This window comes from Salmo trutta, chromosome 2 (genome assembly GCF_901001165.1).
Source record: "Salmo trutta chromosome 2, fSalTru1.1, whole genome shotgun sequence".
In the NCBI taxonomy this organism is placed as follows: Eukaryota; Metazoa; Chordata; class Actinopteri; order Salmoniformes; family Salmonidae; genus Salmo; species Salmo trutta.
Window position 1 is genome coordinate 18,080,483 of NC_042958.1, and position 26,066 is coordinate 18,106,548.

At 43.3% G+C, this 26,066-nt stretch overlaps 1 protein-coding gene across 1 annotated transcript in view; it reads left to right on the forward strand.

The window, feature by feature from the left end:
* Positions 1 to 24,248, forward strand: part of pola1 (polymerase (DNA directed), alpha 1) — an 84,768-nt gene extending 60,520 nt beyond the window's left edge. The window contains exons 36-37 of the mRNA XM_029697295.1: positions 9,516 to 9,612; positions 22,940 to 24,248. Of these exons, the coding sequence (XP_029553155.1) occupies positions 9,516 to 9,612; positions 22,940 to 23,079 (237 nt within the window). The 3' untranslated portion in view covers positions 23,080 to 24,248. The remainder of the gene's footprint in view (positions 1 to 9,515; positions 9,613 to 22,939) is intronic.
* The last annotated feature ends 1,818 nt before the right edge of the window (positions 24,249 to 26,066 follow it).

The window sequence follows — 26,066 nt, forward strand, 5'->3', positions numbered from 1 at the left end:
TTAGCCTGAAGGGTAGATGTTTTTCTTTCTGTGTTTCTCTGCCTTCACTTGATCTGACGTCTCTTTCCCTCTCATTTTATCCCTGACGTTTCAATGTATTTTTCTCCTGTAGTTCTCTCCCTTTTTCCTCTCTTTTTCACTCCCTCTCCACTTTCTTCCTCCTTCCCTACAAGCTTCCTCTTTCTCTCTCTCTCTCGATCCTCCCCCTCTTTCTCTCCCCAAGCTCCCTTTCCCCTCTTCCTCCCTCTTCTCTCTCCCCCTTCTTCCCCCTCTTTCTCCCCCCTCATCCTCTTTCCCTCCCCTTCTCTCTCTCCCTCTATCTCTCTCTAGCAGTGTGTAGGGTTGTGTGGCGACAGGTTGAAACCCAAAAGGCCAATTTGTCTTGTCACCACGGCCACTTAGGCGTCCTTCTCTGTGCCTGAGGGCCCTGCCACTTTAAACTGCTGGCTGAATAAAACATTTAACTCACCCCTCTACCCTTAACCCACCTCTTCTCTCCTCCGCTCCCTCCATCCCTCCTATTCTCCCCTGCTCCCTCCATTCCTCCTTCAGCCTTCCTCCCTTTCGCTTCTCGCCCACTCGCTCCCACCTTTTTGTTCTCTCCCTCTTTCTCCACTCTTGTACTTTCATTCCTCCCTCCTTTTCTCGTTCTCTATCTCATTATCCGTCACCCCCTCTTTGTCCCCTTTGCCTCCACCCTTCTCCTTTATCATCTTATCCCTCTATCCTCTTCTTACTCTTCGTTCCACAGCCTCGTTCCTGTCTCTGTCAGTGATGTTTTCTGCTTGCTCTCTCTCCCCTCCTGCTACCTCCCTCTCTCCCCTTCTCATATTCCCTCCCTTTCCCCCCCTATGTCTCTCTCTCACCCTACTCTCTTCCTCACTCTCTGATCTCCATGTAATAGAGGAGTAATAGCCACTCTTGTTGATTGGTTAGTAATTTGAGGGAGTTATGCACAGGTGCAATTTGTAATATTTTCAGTAAATTAAATTTCTCTTTCTCTCTCCCTCTTTAACAATCTCCCCCTCCCTTGCTTTCGTTTTGTATCTGATGCGCTGTTTCTCTCATTTTCTGTTTCTCTATCGCTTCTTTTTCCCTTTCGTTTTCAGTTTAGCCAATGCGCTCAGTCCCCTCCCACTCTTTTTCTCTCTCCCTGTCCCTCTCTTCTCTCTCCCTCTCCTCCTCCCTCTTTCTTCCTCTCTCTCGCACTCCCTCCCTCTTTCTCCCTCCCTGTCGTTCTCCCTATCTATCTTTCTCTCCCTGCTTCCCTCTCTCTCTTTCTCCCTCAGTTTTATTGATGTACGTTCAGGCGCCCATTAAAGCTCTTTTTTCCTCTCTAGTGGAAATTGCAGCATGTTAATTTTCACACAAATTACGGCAATAGCAGGTATCTCTATTTGATACATTATAGCTGGAGCAATCAGAGATAATTGAGTGCCTTTCAGAGGGAGACGGCTGCATTCACTCCCGGCTCAAAGCCGCCCCATTATCGCCTAATCGCTCTTTAAACACTGAAATTCACCGAACAAAAATTCTTGTCATAATTTCGCTTAAGTGTATTTGGAAATCACAGGGCCTTTGAGCGAGGATAATTGAAATCAAATCCCTTTCACTGAAGCTGACATTTCTACATTTCCCCCCAATTGAAATTAATTTCAAAAATTGAGCATGAATATCTTCAAATAGCAGGCAATTATGCCTTGTGAATGGGGAGAAATTACCCATTGGTGCAGGGCTGCGCTAGCGAGCGGGAGCGCCAGTTAAATGTCTTTGTTTCCTGCAGTGTTTGGCTAGTAAAGATTTACATATATTGACTCATTATGGAGGCTTGTGAAGCCGATCGCTGGGAGGACTCAACCCAACGCTACAACGTCTGAGTTAAACCCTATCAGATATCACAACGCACAGCTACACAGCGATTTCTCTCCTCTCTCTCGCAGCTACAGTGGTGTGTGGTGTGTGTTTAAGGGGTCAATTGGATCTGCAGGTTAGCAGTGTCTAGGTGGAATATACACTGAGTGTACAAAACATTAGCAACACCTTCCTAATATTGAGTTGCACACCCTTTTGCCCTCAGGGGCATGGATTCTACAAGGTGTCGAAAGCGTTCCACGGGGATGCTGGCCCATGTTGACTCCAATGTTTCCCACAGTTGTGTCAAGTTGGCTGGATGTCCTTTGGGTGGTGGACCATTCTTGTTACACATGGGAAACTGTTGAGCATGAAAAACCCAGCCAGTGCACCTGGCACCTACTACCATCTACCAGTCTGTTGTCTTGCCAATTCACCCTCTGGAGGGCACACAAACACAATGCCTCAAGGCTTAAAAATCCTTCTTTAACCTGACACTGACTGAAGTGGATTTAACAAGTGATATCAATAAGGGATCATTTCTTTCACCTGGTCAGTCTATGTCATGGAAAGAGCAGGTGTGCTTAATGTTTGTACACAGTGTATGGCATGGAACCTTTTAGATGTAGCTCCAGTGTTTATGGATTAGTACTAGTGATGGCTGACTGTGCCATATTTACTGTATGAATCTCATACTGAGCAGGAGACTGTCACAGTTACACACTTATTTTGTCATGTAGCATGCAGTTATCCATGTAGTCATTGACCTCTCAGTACCTGTCTGAATAGAATACTAATTGTAGTTGGGGGGGGGGGGGGTTATTTTACCGTGTTCAGTTTGTGTGGGCTTTTTTGGTCTGTTTTAGACTGTTGGCTGTGGTTTAGCTATTTAGTCCCATTTTGTATGCTATCTCCCCCTTTTTCTCTCCCTTTCATCCTCTTTCACTCTTCACTCCCCCTCTTTGCTCTCCCACAATTGTTTCTCCCCCTGTTCTCTCTCTCTCTCCCCTTGTTTCTCTCCCTCTCAGCCCATACTTTACAGGTTCACTTGCATGAGAAAGGGAAGTGCACCTACTATATGGGTGTGTGTGCAGATTGAGTGAGGGGGGTAGTTAGCGAGGTTGTGTGTGGAGGGGGGGGGGGGGTTGTTCGCTCCCTAGAGAGGCAATTTCACAGCTGGTTTGCTCTTTGGGCAGCCAGGCTGAAAATGCAGCAGATTTGTGGTGCAAATTGAAATGGTGTCAGTACAAGAACAAAGCACTGAGCCGAATGACGAGGCGTTTGTGCGTGTGTGGTTGTGTGTGCTCTAAATTCAATAACGACCTGTAACACCTTTAGCCACGCCTCTTCGACACCTGTCAGTCAAGTCCGGTGCGACTTTGTGTGTATGGCTAGTTTGTGTGAGAGGGGAAGTGTGTGTGCTCAGCTCTGTGTTGGCAACGGTAACCAAGGATCCATTATGGGATTCATGGTTAGTTATTCACCAGGCAGTGCATCGTGGGTCAACAGCTGTGTGTCTCGCATGGCCATAGATGACCATTACATACATACATACGTACATACATTCATTCATACGTACATACATTCATTCATACGTACATACATTCATTCATACGTTCATTCGTTCATTCGTACGTACGTACATTCATTCATACGTACGTACATTCATTCATACGTACATACATTCATTCATACATTCATACGTACGTACGTACATACATACATACATACATACATACATACATACATACATACAGTTGAAGTCGGAAGTTTACATACATCTTATCCAAATACATTTAAACTCAGTTTTTCACAATTCCTGACATTTAATCCTAGTAAAAATGCCCTGTTTTAGGTCAGTTAGATCACCACTTTATTTGAAGAATGTGAAATGTCAGATTAATAGTAGAGAGAATGATTTACTTAAGCTTTTATTTCTTTCTTCACATTCCCAGTGGGTCAGAAGTTTACATACACTCAATTAGTATTTGGTAGCATTGCCTTTAAATTGTTTAACTTGGGTCAAACGTTTCGGGTTGCCTTCCACAAGCTTCCCACAATAAATTGGGTGAATTTTGGCCCATTCCTCCTGACAGAGCTGGTGTAACTGAGTCAGGTTTGTAGGCCTCCTTGTAGGCCTCTTTACAACTTTGAAAGTCTGCTTGGGGTCATTGTCCATTTGGAAGACCCATTTGCGACCAAGCTTTAAATTCCTGACTGATGTCTTGATGTTGCTTCAATATATCCACATCATTTCCCTCCCTCATGATGCCATCTATTTTGTGAAGTGCACCAGTCCGTCCTGCAGCAAAGCACCCCCACAACATGATGCTGCCACCCCCGTGCTTCACGGTTGGGATGGTGTTCTTCGGCTTGCAATCCTCCCCCTTTTTCTCCAAACATAATGATGGTCATTATGGCCAAACAGTTCTATTTTTTGTTTCATCAGACCAGAGAACATTTGTCCAAAAAGTTTGATCTTTGTCCCCATGTGCAGTTGCAAACCGTAGTCTGGCATTGTATGGCGGTTTTGGAGCAGTGGCTTCTTCCTTTGTTGAGCGGCCTTTCAGGTTATGTCGATATAGGACTCGTTTTACTGTGGATATAGATACTTTTGTACCTGTTTCCTCCAGCATCTTCACAAGGTCCTTTGCTGCTGTTCTGGGATTGATTTGCACTTTTTGCACCAAAGTACGTTCATCTCTAGGAGACAGAACGCATCTCCTTCCTGAGCGGTATGACGGCTGCATGGTCCCATGGTGTTTATACTTGCATACTATTGTTTGTACAGATGAACATGGTATCTTCAGGCGTTTGGAAATTGCTCCCAAAGATGAACTAGACTTGTGGAGGTCTACACATTTTTTTTCTGGGGTCTTGGCTGATTTCTTTTCATTTTCCAATGATGTCAAGCAAAGAGGCACTGAGTTTGAAGGTAGGCCTTGAAATGCATCCACAGGTACATGCATCCACAACTCCAATTGACTAAAATAATGTCAATTAGCCTATCAGAAGCTTCTAAAGCCAATACGTCATTTTCTGGAATTTTCCAAGCTGTTTAAAGGCACAGTCAACTTAGTGTATGTAAACTTTTGACCCACTGGTATTGTGATACAGTGAATTATAAGTGAAATAATCTGTCTGTAAACAATTGTTAGAAAAATTACTTGTCCTAACTGACTTGCCAAAACTATAGTTTGTTAACAAGAAATTTGTGGAGTGGTTGAAAAACTAGTTTTAATGACTCCAACCTAAGTGTATGTAAACCTCCGACTTCAATTGTACAAAAGTTTGGGGTCACTTAGAAATGTCCTTGTTTTTGAAAGAAAATCTAAATTTCTCTGTTTAAAATAGCATCAAATTGATCAGAAATACAGTGTAGACATTGTTAATGTTGTAAATGACTATTGTAGCTGGAAACGGCAGATTTTTAATGGATTGTCTATATAGGCGTATAGAAGCCCATTATCAGCAACCATCACTCCTGTGTTCCAATGGCACGTTGTGTTAGCTAATCCAAGTTTATAATTTTAAAAGGCTAATTGATCATTAGAAAACCCTTTTGCAATTATGGTAGCACAGCTGAAAAATAGTTATAATTAAAGATGCAATAAAACTCTCCTTCTTTAGACTAGTTGAGAATCGAGAGCATCGGCGTTTATGGGTTTGATTACAGACTCAAAATGGCAAGAAACAAAGCACTTTCTTCTGAAACTCATCAGTCTATTCTTGTTCTGAGAGATGATGGCTATTCCATGCGAGAAATTGCCAAGAAACTGATGATCTCGTACAACGCTGTGTGCGACTCCCTTCACAGAACAGCGCAAACTGGCTCTAACCAGAATAGAAAGAGGAGTGGGAGGCCCCGGTGCACAATTGAGCAAGAGGACAAGTACATTGTGTCTAGTTTGAGAAACAGACTAGGGGTCGACCGATTATAATTTTTCAACACCGTTACCGATTATTGGAGGACCAAAAAAGCCGATACCGATTAATCGGCCGATTTTTATATTTATTTATTTGTAATAATGACAATTACAACAATACTGAATGAACACTAATTTTAACTTAATACATCAATAAAATCAATTTAGCCTCAAATGAATAATGAAACCTGTTCAATTTGGTTTAAATATTGCAAAAACAAAGTGTTGGAGAAGAAAGTAGAAGTGCAATATGTGCCATGTAAAAAAGATAACGTTTAAGTTCCTTGCTCAGAACATGAGAACATATGAAAGCTGGTGGTTCCTTTTAACATCAGTCTTCAATATTCCCAGGTAAGAAGTTTTAGGTTGTAGTTATTATAGGACTATTTCTCTCTATAACATTTGTATTTCATATACCTTTGACTATTGGATGTTCTTATAGGCACTATAGTATTTCCAGTGTAACAGTATACCTTCCGTCCCTCTCCTCGCCCCTACCTGGGCTCGAACCAGGGACACATCGACCACCGCCACCCTCGAATCATCGTTATCCATCGCTCCACAAAAACCGCGGCCCTTGCAGAGCAAGGGGAAAAACTACTTCAAGGTCTCAGAGCGTCACCGATTGAAACGCTATTAGTGCGCACCCCGCTAACTAGCTAGCCATTTCACATTACACCAGCCTAATCTCGGGAGTTGATAGGCTTGAAGTCATAAACAGCTCAATGCTTGAAGCACAGCGAAGCGCTGCTGGCAAATGCAGGAAAGTGCTGTTTGAATGAATGCTCACGAGCATTCTGCTGCCTACCACTGCTCAGTCAGACTGCTCTATCAAATATCAAATCATAGACTTAATTATAACATAATAAAACACAGAAATACGAGCCTTAGGTCATTAATAGGGTCAAATCCGGAAACTATAATTTCGAAAACAAAACATTTATTCTTTCAGTGAAATACGGAACCGTTACGTATTTTATCTAACAGGTGGCATCCTTAAGTGTAAATATTACTGTTACATTGCACAACCTTCAATGTTATGTCGTCATTATGTACAATTCTGGCAAATTAATTACGGTCTTAGGAAGAAATGGTCTTCACACAGTTCGCAACAAGCCAGGCGGCCCAAACTGCTGCATATACCCTGACTCTGCTTGCAAGAAAAGTGACACAATTTCCCTAGTTATAAGAAATTCATGTTAGCAGGCAATATTAACTAAATATGCAGGTTTAAAAATATATACTTTTGTATTGATTTTAAAGAAAGGCGTTGGTGTTTATGGTTAGGTACACATTGGTGCAACGACAGTGCTTTTTTCGCGAATGCGCTTGTTAAATCATCACCCGTTTGGCAAAGTAGGCTGTGATTCGATGAGAAATGAACAGGCACCGCATTGATTATATGCAATGCAAGACAAGCTAGATAAACTAGTAATATCATTAACCAGGTGTAGTTAACTAGTGATTATGTTAAGATTGATTGTTTTTTGTAAGAAGTTTAATGCTAGCTAGCAACTTATCTTGGCCTTTTGCTGCACTCGCGTAACAGGTAGTCAGCCTGCCACGCAGTCTCTTCGTGGAGTGCAATGTAATCGACCACAATCGGTGTCCAAAAATGCCGATTACCGATTGTTATGAAAACTTGAAATTGGCACTGATTAATCGGTCGACCTCTAAAACAGACGCCTCACAAGTCCTCATCTGGAAGTTTCATTTAATAGTACCCACAAAACACCAGTCTCAACGTCAACAGTGAAGAGGCGACTCCGGGATGCTGGCCTTCTAGGCAGAGTTGCAAAGAAAAAGCCATATCTCACACTGGCAAATAAAATAAAAGATTAAGATGGGCAAAAGAACACACACTGGACAGAGGAACTCTGCCTAGAAGGCCAGCATCCCCGGAGTCGCCTCTTCACTGAGACTGGTGTTTTGCAGGTACTATTTAATGAATCTGCCAGTTGAGGACTTGTGAGGCGTCAGTTTCTCAAACTAGACACTCTAATATACTTTTCCTCTTGCTCAGTTGTGCACCGGGGCCTCCCACTCTTTCTATTCTGGTTAGTGCCAATTTGCGCTGTTCTGTGAATTGAGTCGCACACAGCGTTGTACGAGATCTTCAGTTTCTTGGAAATTTGTCACATGGAATAGACTTCATTTCTCAGAACAAGAATAGACTGACGCGTTTCAGAAGAAAGTTCTTTGTTTCTGGCCATTTTGAGCCTGTAATCGAACCCACAAAAGCTGATGCTCCAGATACTCAACTAGTCTAAAGGCCAGTTTTATTGCTTCTTTAATCAGAACTACAGTTTTCAGCTCTGCTAACATAATTGCAAAAGGGTTTTCTCATGATCAATTAGCCTTTTTAAAATGATAAATTTGGATTAGCTAACACAACGTGCCATTGGAACACAGGAGTGATGGTTGCTGATAATGGGCCTCTGTACACCTATGTAGATATTCTATAAAAAATCTGCCGTTTCCAGCTACAGTAGTCATTTACAACATTAACAATGTCTACACTGTATTTCTGATCAATTTGATGTTATTTTAATGGACAAGAAATGTGCTTTTTTTTAAATATATTTATACAAGGAAATGTCTAAGTGACCCCAAACCTTTGAATGGTAGTGTGTGTACATACACACACACACACACACACACACACACACACTTGTTAAACACTACACACACTCATTCATAGACATTGAAAACACAATCCATACGTGGACACAGGCATTACGGATGCTAACACTGTCATACATGCATCATAATACTAACATACTACATACCCCTGATGCTAGTTATGGGCGTGTCCTGTAGTTGAATGTAACAGTCAGTGTAATTAGCGTTGTCATAATGGCCTCATGCAGAAAAATGTCTAATCACATTGACGGAGGCTGTTGTTCAGCTGCCTCTCCTCTCTCTCAAAAACCTTATCACAACAAACTATCAGCCAGGTGATTTACACATGATCAGATCTCTTTCCCTCTCTCTTCTCTCTCCTCTCCCTCATTTCCCTCTCTACCTCCCTCTCTCTCTCTCACCCACTACCTCATTATCTCAGCCTCTCTCTCTCTGAGGCGTGTGACTAGAGCTAATTGTTGCTGAAATTAACAAACCAAACTACGGCTTTATTGGTCATGCTCCCTGAGAGGAGGATGGCGAGATGGAAATAGATGAGAGATGGAAATAGGAGGATCAGGGATGTGAGAGCATTGTCCGAGAATGTGGGAGGAAAGTGAAAGAGGTGGAGGAGGAGACAGTATATCTCCCATAAGTGTTCAATTGGGTTGAGTTCTGGTGACTGAGATGGCCATGGCATATGGTTTACATCGTTTTCATGCTCATCAAACCATTCAGTGACCACTTGTGCCCTGCGGATGGGGGTATTGTCATCCTATGGGGGCATAGCTATGGTTGCCAAAATAATGACCTGCCCAGCACTTTTATACATGACCCTAAGCATGATGGGCTGTTAATAGCTTAACTCAGGAACCACACGTGTGGAAGCACCTGCTTTCAAAACACTTCATATCCCTAATTTACTAGCATTTCCATTATTTTGGCAGTTGCCTGTATATTATCAGAGCACCTTGGGTGTTAGTAACACTGGGGTTGGATTAAGGGGCTTGGAACAGTTTTATTTTTTTCTCTCTCTCTCTCATTTGACAAACTACAAGTTTGACTGCTACAGTACCTGTTGTTGAGTGTGTAGTAATGTGTGTTTTCTCTCCACAGTACTCTGAGAAAGCCCTGTACACCCAGCTGTGCTACTACAGGTTCATCTTCGACTGGGAGTATGCTGTCACCAAAGTACTACAGAGCGACGAGAGAAGTAAAACTATGCACACACTAGCATTCAATCAATATTACAATTGACACCCACTTACTGTACATACATCTTACAGAGGCCTATGTATTAAGACGCACATACAGTTATATTGTAGTGACTGTCACACTCACATGTAGACACTAGTGATACGCGGGTTGACTCATAACCCACAGTTCCCACTGTTACATCCGCCTGGCGGGCAGGTTTAGGAACATTAAATATTGTGTGGATGAACAGTGGGTGGAATAGAGAAAACAATGCAGAAAAAATCCATATATATAATCTATAGGCTACATTAAAAATGTTTATTATTGTTATTTGACGTTAGTGCGTAGCCGAAGCCTACGCTTTAGGGCCTAACTGTACGCTCGCCAAATACACACCAATTGCCAAATGCTTTGGGAACAGAGAAAGTTAACGTTGATCCACTGAGGCAGAAAAGACTATCGGAGTTTAATTTAATAAGAGGAAAGCTGCAAAATGGACAGTTGAAAATAAATAGGAGGGCCAGAACAGTAGTTTAATGTTTGGGAAAGATTTGGTGAAGTGGTAAAAGAGGATAATAGCGGTGCCGGCTATGTTATATGTGATGATTGTGAGGCGCTATACAAATTCAAGTCACACGACGGGGACTTTAACATGGCATGTACAGGGAACTGTAGGCTAATATTCAGATGGTTAAATGGAACAGTCGCCTGAAATCTGGACACTGACTAGGTCTATAACCTCTCACATAGCCTAATATAACATTTATTCCTGCAGAATGATTTCTTTCTTTCAGCATCTTGAGAGAATGAATGCGGGGTTAGGGACTGTCTGTAAAGGTTCTATCTTTATCAGCATCATAAAATATGCATCCAAGCCAAAACATTTTAGGTAGTTTTCACAGCTTTTAATTTCCTTAAAACCGGTCAAACGTATGTCATTTGGAAATTTTGAACATAAAATCATTTCCGTTTAATTTTTTATTGCATTTTCGCCCCGGTCCCTAGACGTCTTTTCTGTCCGAGTGAAGCAGTGAAGAAAGAACTTTACCAATGTCAACTAGAAGCATTAATTCTATTGATTTATGGCATTATTCTGGTGAGCGAGGGTTTATTTAGTATTCGAAGGCAACAAGTAATGACTGAACATAAGCTGCATGTATCTAATTATAGACAACCAAAATGTTGAAATTATAAGCAGAAACACAGGCCTGTCAAAAAATTGCTCCACCTCTGACTGTACATCACATTTTCTATATTTGCGTGTTAGGTTCGGATTTGGGCCTCAGATTTCAGCTATCACATAGTCAGTCGGGTGTGGATGAACAAACAGCTGACCAACGCATCACTAGTAGACACACACCCATGCGTTGGTGGATGGGCGTGGGCTATGAGGGGGTTGGGTTAAGGACGCTCAGCTCCTCGAGTCGACAGCCCTAATTTTGTAGACGGATTCAATCTCACACACACACACAGAGAGAATCTCACACAATCATACACACACAGAATGCAAAATGCTCCAATCACGGAGAGAAAGAGGGAAAGAGCTCTCCATCGCTCTCTCTTTCCCGCTCTCTTCCTTTTCTCCGACAGCCACTCTGTTGCCAGTGTTGATTGAAAACAGGTTTTAGATTTGGGGAAATGATAGGGGGAGTAATAGGCAAGCGGATGAAAGGATAGCCCTTCTGCCTTAATAGGACATGGAGCGTATATTTCCTCCCGGACCCATTTAGCCGCGACACACCACGCTCTGGGCTCGCTCCGTTGGCCCCTTACCCACAGTCCTCTGATTGATGTCACTTGATTAGAAAGGGTCGCTCTGCGAATAGATTTATTTATTTGATTAAATATTTATGTATGTATGTATGTGTAAGTGCGTGTGTCTGGACGTGTGTGTGTGTGTAGACGCATGTGTGAAAGCGAGGGCCGGAGAGAGGGAGCGAAAGAGCAAGGCAGCGGAGGTAAATATAAGTTGTAATCAATAGATGACCACTCTGGAGACGGATGGCGCAGGAATGGGGATGGAGGAGAGGTGGAGGCGGCGAGGAGGGCTAACATGATTATAGCCTCTTTTCTTTTGTGTTTTTCCCCCTCTTTCTTTGATGTGAGAAATCAACGCCAATCCTTTCTTTCCCGCCCCTTTTCTGCCTTGCTTTCTTTACTTGCTTTTCATTATTTACTTCTTTTGCGTCTGGCCTTGTCAGGTTCTTTGTTTGGTCAACTTTAGAAATAACCGTTTAACCCTTTACGATCGTGGGAATTGGCCTATATGGATAGGGCTAAATTGAAATGTTTCTTACAGAAGAAATATGGAATGCATAACGATGGTAGCAATTAAAAGGAACTGGGAGATTATGGGGAAATGATTAGACTAAAGGTGAGGTACACAACAGTTCACCTAACACATGACTGAATCTAACCATTACACTGTTTTGATTTTATGTGCATTTTACATTTACTGTACTTTCACTGCATTTGTTAACGCAATATTCTGGATACATTCAGTAACATGATAAGAATGTTGGGTAGGTGCAACATAATACAAAATAATTACAAGGGCTTGAGTGAGAGGTCTAACTGGTGTTTCCAAGTAGCCACAAACCTCTCCAAAGTGTGCACAGTTCCTAAGTCATTTCAATGCACTTTTATGACTAAAAGAAGTGTCTTCAACTATACAGTGCTTTTTTTGAGCTCTCCTAGTTGTGCCATTGAGGAACTAAAGCAAGCACACTTGTAGTTGTTTTGTTTGGAACACAGCACTGCTTCCCCGCCATCACACACTTACTGTTTGCGCAATCCAAAAATGTCCCATTATAAATGGCAATCTGGGTCAGGTGGGCATAATTTGAATGCTTGTTCTATTGCCAACATGACTAGCTAAATTATAAGATACGATCTTACAGTGTTAGGCTTCACAAGGCAATTCAGAGAAGCCGATCATAATTCTGGTGCGCATAGAAAGGAGTCATGAGTGCGTTCTGATGTGTGGTCCGTGGCAAACTTTCTTCACAATACAACAAACAGGCTCATTCTGTTCAGGACAACCCAGGATATGACACCATGTCATCTTGTAACTGTACATCAAACATAGTGATCAGAAATGTTGACACTGTATATTACATGAGTCTTATGATACGGAAATGTGAAGTGCACATTTGGACTCACGGGTATTTGGCTTGCTTGTATTTCATCAAAGCAGTATTTATTATAGAATCCTCAATGTCTCATCTTTCAAAATACATTGAGTCCTCATGGTATACAGAATTTCCCTCACTCAGACAGCAAAAGAGTTGCAAAAGTTACCCAATTACCAGCAGGGATGGGGGGAGACTTCTAGTCGGGCGCGGTACTCAAGTTCAGAACGGCTGTCAGTCAAAACCCATACAGCGCTGTGAAGCACAGAGCCTGAGCTCTGACGTCATGTATAACATGTTTCTGTTACAGTTTAAGCACTTACCAGTGTCCAAGTCTGCTATCTTCAACCCTTATACGGGTACAAGTGTAAAGGGCTACACATTTATTGTATAGTTTTCAACAACACACCATGTTGAAACTATTCAGAAATGTGTATTTCATCTCCCAGGCCTAAACACACAACTGTATATGACAAGTCTCACTCACCCTCACAACACACACCCTGGCTTCGCTCAGACTGGGATAACTCTAGGTGTGACTGGATTAGTGGACTGACTGGGACGACACGCACACCCACACACACAGACCCGTGCAGCTGTAAAGTACATGTTGTGTGTGTTATCCTCTGGTCCCGGGGCAGTAATACCACATATTACTGTATTACACTCCCTGGGGAAGCTTTGCTAGGATTACAGGGCCAGACAACAGTGGCCCTACACACTCCTTACCTGCTGGGTTACCACACCTTTAACCTAGTTTAGTTTCCTTAACCTTTTGCTTTCACGGGCACACTTTATTTGGTAGTATGAACATCTGCAGAGAATCTATCTGTTGATAAGCAAATGCTTGCTAAACTTGTGATTAGGGTAAGGGTTACGGTTAGTAGGTAGTTAGTTGAAATGGACTATCCAAATAGTGTTTCCGCTTTCACTGATATTCCTTCAATCTTTACCTCGATAGGCCTATATGGCTTGTGTTTGCTGCAGCAACTACTCTTCTGTTACCCGAGAGGAGACAGAAGGTGTCTGTCCATCTGTCTGATCTACATATACCCTACATTATTGTGCCCGATTGCTGTGACTGAGTTAAACATGGAGGTAATTTCCTCCCCGGCAGGATATCTCTAATAGAATACACAGACGTTCACACACCTAGCTACCAGCAGTATTCCCCCATGATAAAACAATCTCATTCTTGGCAATAATTAATCATCTCATATCAATGACTTCCACAGCATTTACTGGCACGCTTCAGCTTTCTCTCCTCCCTCCTTCACTCCCTCTCTCTTTCCTCCTCTGTCTCGCTGTCTGTCTGTGGTGTACAGAATATGATTGTGTGTGTGTGTGAACCATAATTGAATTTCTCTGCATTGATCAGATATAAATTCTCCTCTCCTGATGCCTCAATCACACACAGAGCTCCTCTGCCCCACTTCACAGCACTGTACCTTTCCCCCCTCATTTCACTCTTTTTCTCCCTCCTCTCTCTCCTGCCCCCCCTCTCTCCTCTCTTCCTCTGCCACTCTCTGTCTTCTCTCCTGATCTCTCTCCCTCCTCTCTTAACCCTCCCTCCCTACCAGTCCATATAAGGATGGTAAATCCGTGGGTGCGATTGTCAAATCAATTATTCTTTCTGTGCAATTACCCTCACACAAAGAAGTTTCCCCGTCCTAACTGTGCTCCACCATGCTCCGACGGGTGATTAAATTAACTCCTGTCCCAGTTGCCCGCTACGCTAGCTGCTAACAGCCATGCGCTAATAGAATATTCATGTTAGCGTTAGCAAACGCTATGGCCCGGCTCCATTATTTTTCATCACGTTAGTGTTGGTGCCAGGATCGCTTTGGCCCATCTCCATTAACTTCATCATGCACACTTAATTATACCCTTGTTATTGTATACCTAGATAGAGTGGCGCACCGCACAGCCCTGATACACTGCAGACAGGCCCGGCCTTGTGTGCGTGGTGTCTCCTTCTCTTCGTCATGCCTTTTTCTGTAGTCTTTTCTCCTGTTCCTTTTCTTTCATTCTGTTTCTCCTTTTGCTTTGTCTCTCTTCTTCTCCTCATTCCTCCCTTTCTCTCCCTCCTATCTTTTTTATTTTTCTCCTTTCACTCGCTCTTTTAAAGGGAGGCCATTTATTTGAACTGCAACCCCTACTGAGAACTGGGCTCTATCTTTCTCTCCCTCCCTCCTTCCCTCTCTTTCTCACTCTGACTCTTAAATCATTCTTTTATCCATTCCACACACAGTGATTGAGGGGGAAAAGAGAAAGAATGAAGAAAAGCAGGAGGAAGACTAGAGAAAAAAAGAATTATTTTCTCCTACCTTTCAGAAATGATGACATGATTGCGTTCGCTTGATCATGCATCATCTTCTTTCTTCTCCCCCCTCTCGCTCTATTCCTCAGATAAATAGTCTCCCCCCTCCTCTCGCTCTATTCCTCAGATAAATAGTCTCCCCCCTCCTCTCGCTCTATTCCTCAGATAAATAGACTCCCCCTCCTCTCGCTCTATTCCTCAGATAAATAGTCTCCCCCCTCCTCTCGCTCTATTCCTCAGATAGTCTCCCCCCTCCTCTCGCTCTATTCCTCAGATAAATAGACTCCCCCTCCTCTCGCTCTATTCCTCAGATAAATAGTCTCCCCCTCCTCTCGCTCTATTCCTCAGATAAATAGTCTCCCCTTCCTCTCGCTCTCTTCCTCAGATAAATAGTATCCCCCTCCTCTCGCTCTATTCCTCAGATAAATAGTCTCCCCCTCCTCTCGCTCTATTCCTCAGATAAATAGTCTCCCCCCTCCTCTTGCTCTATTCCTCAGATAAATAGACTCCCCCTCCTCTCGCTCTATTCCTCAGATAAATAGACTCTCCCTCCTCTCGCTCTCTTCCTCAGATAAATAGTCTCCCCCTCCTCTCGCTCTCTTCCTCAGATAAATAGTCTCCCCCTCCTCTCGCTCTCTTCCTCAGATAAATAGTCTCCCCCTCCTCTCGCTCTCTTCCTCAAATAGACTCCCCCTCCTCTCGCTCTATTCCTCAGATAAATAGTCTCCCCCCTCTCTCGCTCTATTCCTCAGATAAATAGTCTCCCCCCTCCTCTCGCTCTATTCCTCAGATAAATAGTCTCCCCCTCCTCTCGCTCTATTCCTCAGGTAAATAGACTCCCCCTCCTCTCGCTCTATTCCTCAGATAAATAGTCTCCCCCTCCTCTCGCTCTATTCCTCAGGTAAATAGACTCCCCCTCCTCTCGCTCTATTCCTCAGATAAATAGTCTCCCCCTCCTCTCGCTCTATTCCTCAGATAAATAGTCCCCCCTCCTCTCTCCCTCTTCTCTCCCCCTTCCTGCCATTTTTCCTCCCTCCCTTTGTCTCACTTTCTCCTTCTGCTGAGGTGAGGATTATCTAGTAATGGTTGCTTGTGGTGGCTGGGTCAGCCTCACGAACCTGTGTGTGTAAGCGAGGAAGCGAGCACATCATTCTTTTTCCATCTGTTCCCTTCTCAGTTCCTGCACATGCCGTGTGTGTGTGTGTGTGTGTGTGTGTGTGTGTGTGTGTGTGTGTGTGTGTGTGTGTGTGTGTGTGTGTGTTTAACCTTTGTTCCCTCTGGGCAGCCTGTCCCTGTGTATTTATACAACACCCACTAATGTACCACACAGAGAAGAAAACGAGAGAGAGAAAGAAGGGATGACAGAGGAGGATGGGTAATAGGAGTGTAGTAGAGGAGAGTAGAATCGGATAGAGGGATTAATATGTGCGTATTTAGAATATATACTGTATATGTTTTGTATGAAAGGGGTAGAAAGAAAGGCTTAATTGGAGATTATAAACTGGGTTGTATACCACAGGTATGACACAACATTTATTTTTACTGTCCTAATTATGTTTTTAACCAGTTCATAATAGCAATAAGGCACCTCGGGTTTGTGGTGTTGTGCATACTAACACCCCTTAGCCATGTTATATTGGCTGTATACCACACCCCCCCAGGCCTTAATGCTTAATGTTGAACTGGGTGATTCGAGCCCTGAATGCTGATTGGCTGAAAACGGTGCTGTGTCAGACCCTATACCATAGGTATAAAAAATACTGTTCTAATTACATTGGTATCCAGTTTATGATAGCAATCAGGCACCTCTGGGGTGTGTGAGGTATATGGCCAATGTACCACGGCTAAGGGCTGTATCCAGGCACCATATACCACACCCCCTCGGGCCTTTCTCAACATACCAGCCAATATCGGAATGACACTTTAGTGCATCTGTGTTTGCGAGCATCACCTCTGTGTGCGAGACTAGTGGGCCCGTTGCTCAAAGAGCGATGAGAGACAGTCGGGCAGGTAGGCCTGGTCCATAGCTACAGGAAGTAGGGGTGCTGATAAATCTGGGGGGATATACATACATACATGCATGCATGCGTACAGTACCAGTCAAGAGTTTGGACACACCTACTCATTCAAGGGTTTTTCTTTATTTTTGCTATTTTATACATTGTAGAATAATAGTGAAGACATCAAAACTATGAAATGACACATGGAATCATGTACTAACCAAAAACGTGTTTAACAAATCAAAATATATTTTATATTTGAGATTCTTTAAAGTAGCAACCCTTTGCCTTGATGACAGCTTTGCACACCCTTGGCATTCTCTCAACCAGCTTCATGAGGTAGTTAACAATTCCAGTGGGTCAGACGTTTACATACACTAAGTTGACTGTGCCTTTTAAACTGCTTGGAAAATTCCAGAAAATGTCATGGATTTAGAAGCTTCTGATAGGCTAATTGACATAATTTGGGTCAATTGGAGGTGTGAAGGTGGTTGTATTTTATGGCCTACCTTCAAAGAAAAATGTAGACCTCCACAAGTCTGGTTCATCCTTGGGAGCAATTTCCAAATGCCTGAAGGTATCACGTTCATCTGTTTAAACAATAGTACGCAAGTATAAACACCATCGGACCACACAGCTGTCACACCGCTCAGGAAGGAGACGAGTTCTGTCTCCTAGAGATGAACGTACTTTGGTGCGAAAAGTGCAAATCAATCCCAGAACAACAGCAAAGGACCTTGTGAAGATGCTGGAGGAAACGGGTACAAAAGTATCTATATCCACAGTAAAACGAGTCCTATATCAACATAACCTGAAAGGCCACTCAGCAAGGAAGAAGCCACTGCTCCAAAACCGCCATAAAAAAGCCAGACTACGGTTTGCAACTGCACATGGGGACAAAGATCATACTTTTTGGAGAAATGTCCTCTGTTCTGATGGGGAAAAAAATAGACTGTTTGGCCATAATGACCATGGTTATGTTTTGGAGGGAAAAGGGGGGAGGCTTGCAAGCCGAAGAACACCATCCCAACCATGACGCACAGGGGTAGCAGCATCATGTTTTGGGGGTGCTTTGCTGCAGGAGGGACTTCACAAAATAGATGGCATCATGAGGTTGGAAAATGATGTGGATATATTGAAGCAACATCTCAAGACATCAGTCAGGAAGTTAAAGCTTGGTCGCAAATGGGTCTTCCAAATGGACAATGACCCCAAGCATACTTACAAAGTTGTGGCAAAATGGCTTAAGGACAACAAAGTCAAGGTATTGGAGTGGCCATCACAAAGCCCTGACCTCAATCCCATAGAAAATGTGTGGGCAGAACTTAAAAAGCGTGTGCGAGCAAGGAGTCCTACAAACCTGACTCAGTTACACCAGCTCTGTCAGGAGGAATGGGCCCAAATTCACCCAACTTATTGTGGGAAGCTTGTGGAAGGCAACCCGAAACGTTTGACCCAAGTTAAACAATTTAAAGGCAATGCTATCAAATACTAATTGAGTGTATGTAAACTTCTGACCCACTGGGAATGTGATGAAAGAAATAAAAGCTGAAGTAAATCATTCTCTCTACTATTATTCTGACATTTCACATTCTTCAAATAAAGTGGTGATCCTAACTGACCTAAAACAGGGCATTTTTACTAGGATTAAATGTCAGGAATTGTGAAAAACTGAGTTTAAATGTAATTGGCTAAGGTGTATGTAAACTTCCGACTTCAACTGTACATGCATACAGTGTATTCTGAAAATATTCAGACCCCTCGACTTTTCAAGGCTATTTTCAGGAGATGTTCGATCGTGTCGTCCGGGCTCTGGTTGGGCCACTCAAGGACATTGAGAGACTTGTCCCGAAGCCACTCCTGCGTTTTATTGGCTGTGTGCTTAGAGTCGTTGTCCTGTTGGATATGAACCATTTATTTATTTTACCCCCCCCCCCCCCAATTTCGTGGTATCCAATTGGTAGTTAGTTTTGTATCATCGCTGCAACTCCCGTGCAGTCTCGGGAGAGGCGAAGGTCGAGAGCCTTGCGTCCTCCGAAACACAACCCAACCAAGCCACAATGCTTCTTGACACAATGCCCACTTAACCCGGAAGCCAGCCGCACCAATGTGTCAGAGGAAACACTGTGCACCTGGCGACCGCGTAAGCATGCACTGCGCCCGGCCCGCCGCAGTAGTCGCTAGTGTGCGATGGGACAAGGACATCCCTGCCGACCAAACCCTCTCCTAACCCGGACGACGCTGGGCCAATTGTGCGCCGCCCCATGGGTCTTCTGGTCATAGCCGGCTGCGACAAAGCCTGGACTCTAACCCAGAATCTCTAGTGGCACAGCTGGCACGGCGATGCAGTGCCTTAGACCACTACGCAACTCGGGAGACCCCCAGGAAGGTGAACCTTCGCCCCAGTCTGAGGTCCTGAGCAGGTTTTCATCAAGGATCTCTCCGTACTTTGCTCCGTTCATGTTTCCCTCGATCCTAACTAGTCTTCCAGTCCATGACGCTTATAAACATCCCCACAGCATGATGCTGCCACTACCATGCTTCACCGTAGTGATGGTGACAGGTTTCTTCCAGACGTGACGCTTGGCATTCAGGCCTAACCGTTCAATCATGGTTTCGTCAGACATGATATTCTTTCTCATGGTCTGTGCTTTTTGGTTCCTTTTGGCAAACTCCAAGCGTACTGTCATGTGACTTTTACTGAGGAGAGACTTCCGTCTGGCCACTCTACTGTAAAGGCCTGATTGGTGGAGTGCTGCAGAGATGGGTGTCCTTCTGGAAGGTTCTCCCATCTCCACAGAGGAACTCTGGAGCTCTGTCAGAGTGACCATCGGGTTCTTGGTCACCTCCCTGACCAAGGCCCTTCTCCCCCACGATTGCTCAGTTTGGCCGGGCGGCCAGCTCTAGGAAGAGTCTTGGTGGTTCCAAACTTCTTCCATTTAAGAATGATGTAGACCCGTGTGCTTGGACCTTCAATGCTGCAAAGATGTTTTGATTCCCTTCCCCAGATCTGTGCCTCGACACAATTCTGTCTCGGAGCTCTACGGACAATTCCTTCGACCTCATGGCTTGGTTTTTGCCCTGACATTCACTGTCAACTGTAGGACCTTTACATTGACAGCTGTGTGCCTTTCCAAATCATGTCCAATCAATTGAATTTACCATAGGTGGACTCCAAGTTGTAGAAACATCTCAAGGATGATAAATGGAAACAGGATGCACCTGAACTCAGTTTCGAGTCTCATAGCAAAGGGTCTGAGTACTTATGTAAATAAGGTGTTTCTGTTTAATTTTTTATACGTTTGCAAAAAATTCTAAAAACCTGTTTTCGCTTTGCCAGTATGGGATATTGTGTGTAGATTGATGAAAATGTATTGAATTCATTTTAGAATAAGGCTGTGATGTAACAAAATGTGGAAAAAGTCACCGTATATATATATTTTTTAAGAAGCTGAGAAAAATACTTGTCAGCAGAGCGGAGAGAAGTAATACTCATCCCTCTGAATCGCAAACAGTAAATTTAGGAACAATTATTTGATATAGAATTTATTTTGGATTATGTTGCTTCAAAGCTTTTGTAGGTCCTTACAGTTGATTTGAGCATCCACATGTATGGGACTTTGTAACTCAATAGATGCTAGTCAGCCTGCAGAGTAAACACTTCTAAGGTAGCTTCGATAGATAGAGCTAAACTAGAAAAGGTACAATTGTGGGTTTGCTTCAATGGAATACAAAGATGTTTAGCCTACCATAACCATTTGATCTTTTGCTATATTATTTTATTGAATATTAAAACATACAATCTACCTGCGTAGAAGCCGCTCAACGTTTCCATTACATTCAGTCATCTTACAGACTCCCATCCAGAGTGTCCCACAGAAGCAACGAGGGTCAACATCCTGCCCAAGAGCACATCCACAGGTCTCCCACCAAGTCAAAACTGGGACCCAAACCAGCATCCTATTGGCCACCGGCCCAAGCTCCCAACTGCCAGGCCACCAACCCTCCAAGATCCCCCCACAATTCCCAGAGAGCTGCCCCTTAACCATCCAAGAAAATAAATAATAAAATACCTCTCCCTCCATTCCCCACCCCCAAATCCCCTAGCCATCATCCCCCAATGCACCAACGAAATGTACAAAAGAGAAAAACAACAGAAAACAACAATGCACAAACTAAATTAATCCAGGACAACAAAAACAGCAAGGCCAACCGAATACCTTTGAGTGCATGTGTGGCTCTATTTACGTGTGGGTGGGTGGGTGTGTGTGTTTTGAATCCGAGCGTGTGTATATGCATGTGTACGCGCGTACAACCACCTGCGCGGCATCAGCCTCAGGCAAACAGGCATTGTATGTAACAGCGTTGCCCCTCAGTGTCATTCCAACACCATTTTTTGCTTTGTTTATTTTAACTTATCTTTGACCGTCATTCTGTCCCCTGCCCAGCAACTCCACTCCCAATTGTCTCCAATTCCACATCCCAACCCTCTGCTTCCATCCTACCCATCTCTGCTGGCCACTCTCTTTGGATTTCTACATGCATGATTTAGTTCAATTTTGCTGTGATGTTTAACATACAATTTGAATCTATCTAATCAAATAGAATCCACAGATTGCGAGTTGAAGATAAATACTAGTATGTTATTAACTGACTGACCAGGTCTCTCCAGATCTCCCAACAATGCTATTTCTAGGGTCAATTTTAGATTATGCTTTTTCAGCCATTCCTGAACCTGAGACCAGAAACAGGATACCTAATGTAAAACCAGAACAAATGGTCTATTGATTCAGTATCCTCACAACAAAATATGCAGAGCTCTGACGATTGTATGCCACCAAATATTCAACATTTTGTTGGTGGCAAGAATTCTATACGATCATTTTAACTGATTTAGCACCAAGTCTTGAATCTTGCGTTGTTTTATATATCAACTCATACACACTGTACCATGGAATCGGTACATCAAAAATCTCTTCCCAGCTATTTTGCTACCTGTATGGCACAGCTGTCAACATCCTGGTCCTCAAGTTAAACTGCCGTACTTTCCTATTTATGCTATTCTTATTCCTCCGCCAGTTTTGATCATTTATATTGGGCAGATAGACCAGTTCCCTACTACCTCCCGTTGCCACCTGTCTCCTCCATTTTTTGGGGCTATCTTTTGATATATTGAATAAGCAAATTATTTACAAAGACAAATGTATTTGGTTGCAATGTTATACATCAAGGGCGGTCAACCATTCTCCAGGAGAGCTAATACCTTTGTGCAGGCTTTTATTCCAGTCCCCCTTTAACAAACCACATTATAGAAATGAGCTGCTCAACTAGACTTTGATAAACTGGCTCTGATGTGTTTGAGCAGGGCTTGATCAAGAGCCTGCACACCCAATAGGTCTACAGACTGAGGGTTGACCGCATGTGTTTTATACAGTTGCCTAACAGGTATTCCACTTTGTCAGGGGTTAAGTGCCTTGCACAACGACAGGAGATGGTACATGGGATCAGAGAGCAGCCTCAGTGTCGATACCACATTATGCTTACTTTTTTTATATGTACATAGACGCCGCCAATTGTTGGTCATGGAAATGTAGTTAAGTCATGGAAAAGTCATGAAATTCCATCTGACACAAAATGTGTGTCGACCCCATAGCCCAACTTGAAGTGATAGTATCACTGCTCCGCTATAGATCCCTCAACTTTCCAGTTAAGCGTGATATAAATCCCAAAGCCTGTATTTCTACCAGAGAGAATATTGTCATACAGTGCAACATTTTACACTCTTGTGCTTCTGAACGCTGTCTTAGACTGACCATGTTCTTCAATTATTTATCTTCTCCCCCTCTTTCCCTCTCTCCACCTCTCTTCTCTCTTTCTCATCCTCCTCTCCAGTAAGGGTTAAGAAATTATGGAAGACAGAGATGGAGGTCTACAGGAAGTTAAAAGATGTTCCAGACCGCTCCCTCCTTGCCAGCGGTTACTCTGAGGTTAACCTCTCCAAACTCTTCCAAGCATTCACTTCCCTCAAGTAAATCCTGCGTCAACTCCTCCTTCACAGTTATTGGCCAGTGGGGATTTAATGACTTACAGCTGTGGAGTCCTATAAGCATGCACGTTTGGGCAGTGAAGGCCCCCACCTCCTCTGGATGTGACTGTATCATTATGGATGTGACTTGGTTTACCGAAAAGAAACTGGTTTTCTTTGACAACATATTTCTTGGTGACTGTCAGTCCTCATGTTGCATGAGTGTTAAGGCATAGAATTATTCTGGTAATGCTTGTACATGTTGCTTGTGTGTTTGAAGTTGCATTGACCTTTGGCTCTTGATGCTTTTTCTTTGTATGTATGATAATTTTACTACATTTGAGTGAGATTAGGATTACAGAGTGTATAGGGTCTTTGTATGAAATTAGGTATTGATTTACATAGTGAGGTGTGTGTGAAAGATTACAGCCAGTCGGTGTGACCCTTGCTCTCATATCAGCACATCTGTCTCTTATCAACCCATTATGATTGGCTGCTGAGATGGGGCTAAAGACCCTCTATTCCCCCCACACACTGTCAAACACACTCTGTGACCTAGTCACACTTTTTTGGGGGGGAGGTGGTGGTGGTGGTGGGTGACAATCAGCTAAACGAGACACCAGAGGATGGCTGGGTGAGGGGGGAAGATGACTTCTCACCACACACACACAGTCTCTCTCTCTCACACACACGGAATTAGCCAATGATACAAGCCCTGGCCAGTGAGTATACTGGACTCCTGCCGCGATTGGACACTTGTTAAAATTACCCCCATTCATTGTGTGTGTGTGTGTGTGTGTGTGTGTGTGTGTGTGTGTGTGTGTGTGTGTGTGTGTGTGTGTGTGTGTGTGAGAGATGGACAGAGAGAGAGGGTGGGTGGTGAAATAGATGAGGTGAGGGAGGGCAGGAGTTGTGTTCTTTAATGTCCGTATTGAACAGGTGATGTCGCTCTCCAACCTTCCTCTGTTTAAGTGATGTCATTGGAATGGCCTCCTTCACACTTTCCTTTTCTGTTGCTATGAAAATTGGCTTTTTAATGTGTATAATTTTCCACTATTTCTCATTCTGAATGTTGTCTTTTTTTTTAGATTCATAATCTTCTGTTTAGATACAGAAAGTGCTTTGTACAACATTTGATACTGAAGCTTAAATAAAAGTGAAATAACTAAATGAAAATCTCCTTGGTAATGTATGTTGATACATGTTTGTATGAACTAGCCTTTTCAATTAGCTGCTTGGTGGCTTAGAGATGTGTGTGTGACAGTAGGAGTGTGTGTAGTGTGTCTAAGGGCCTCTTAAATTAGTATATTAGGGAATATCCGCTGTGTGTTCTCCATCCTTCACTGTAGTTGTGTATGTATAATGACAGACTGATCATTTTCACTAGGTCTCATCATCATTGCAGGAACCATTTCCATAAACGCCGCTTCAGAAATCACTACACACCAGCCTCAGACTCCTAGAACAGACCTTAAGTAGGCTCAACACTTAAACCACCATTCCCTATTGTGTGTGTGTGCATATAGTGGCATTACCATTTTATATATATATTTATTTATTTATTTATTTATACTGAACAAAAATATAAACACAACATTTAAAGTGTTGGTCTCATGCTTCATGAGCTGAAATAAAAGATCCCAGAAATGTTCCATGCGCACAAAAAGCTTATTTCTCAATTTTGTGCACAAATTGTACATATCAAATCAAATTTATTTATATAGCCCTTCGTACATCAGCTGAAATCTCAAAGTGCTGTACAGAAACCCAGCCTAAAACCCCAAACAGCAAGCAATGCATGTGAAAGAAGCACGGTGGCTGGGAAAAACTCCCTAGGAAAAACTCCTGAGAAAGGCCAAAAACCTAGGAAGAAACCTAGAGAGGAACCAGGCTATGAGGGGTGGCCAGTCCTCTTCTGGCTGTGCCGGGTGGATATTATAACAGAACATGGTCAAGATGTTAAAATGTTCGTAAATGACCAGCATGGTCAAATAATAATAATCATAGTAATTGTCGAGGGTGCAACAAGCACGTCCGGTGAACAGGTCAGGGTTCCGTAGCCGCAGGCAGAACAGTTGAAACTGGAGCAGCAGCATGGCCAGGTGGACTGGGGACAGCAAGGAGTCATCATGCCAGGTAGTCCTAGGGCTCAGGTCCTCCGAGAGAAAGAAAGAAAGAAAGAGAGAATTAGAGAGAGCATATTTACATTCACACAGGACACCGGATAAGACAAGAGAATACTCCAGATGTAACAGACTGACCCTAGCCCCCCGACACATAAACTACTGCAGCATAAATACTGGAGGCTGAGACAGGAGGGATCAGAAGACACTGTGGCCCCATCCGATGATACCCCCGGACAGGGCCAAACAGGCAGGATATAACCCCACCCACATCCCTGTGAGCATTTCTCCTTTGCCAGGATACTATATCCACCTGAAGGTGTTGCATATCAAGAAGCTGATTAAACTGCATGATCGTTACACAGGTGCGCCTTGTGCTGGGAAAAATAAAAGGCCACTCTAAAATGTGCTGTTTTGTCACACAACGCAATGACACAGATGTCTCAAGTTTTGAGGGAGTGTGCAATTGGCATGCTGACTGCAGAAATGTCCAACAGAGCTGTTGCCAGATAACTGAATGTTAATTTCTCTACCAATGTAATTTTTGAGAATTTGGCCATACATCCACCTGGCCTCACAACCGCAGGCCACGTGTAACCATGCCAGCCCAGGACCTCCACATCTGTCTGACTGGGTTTTCAATAGTATTTCTGTCTAATAAAGCCCTTTTGTGTGGAAAAACTCAATTCTGATTGGCTGGGCCTGGCTCCCCAATGGGTGGCCCACCCATGGCTGTGGCACTGACCAGTCATGTCAAATCCATAGATTAGGGCCTAATGAATTCATTTTAATTGAATGATTTCCTTCTATGAACTGTAAATCAGTATCTTTGAAATTGTTGCATGTTACGTTTATTTTTGTTGGGTATATT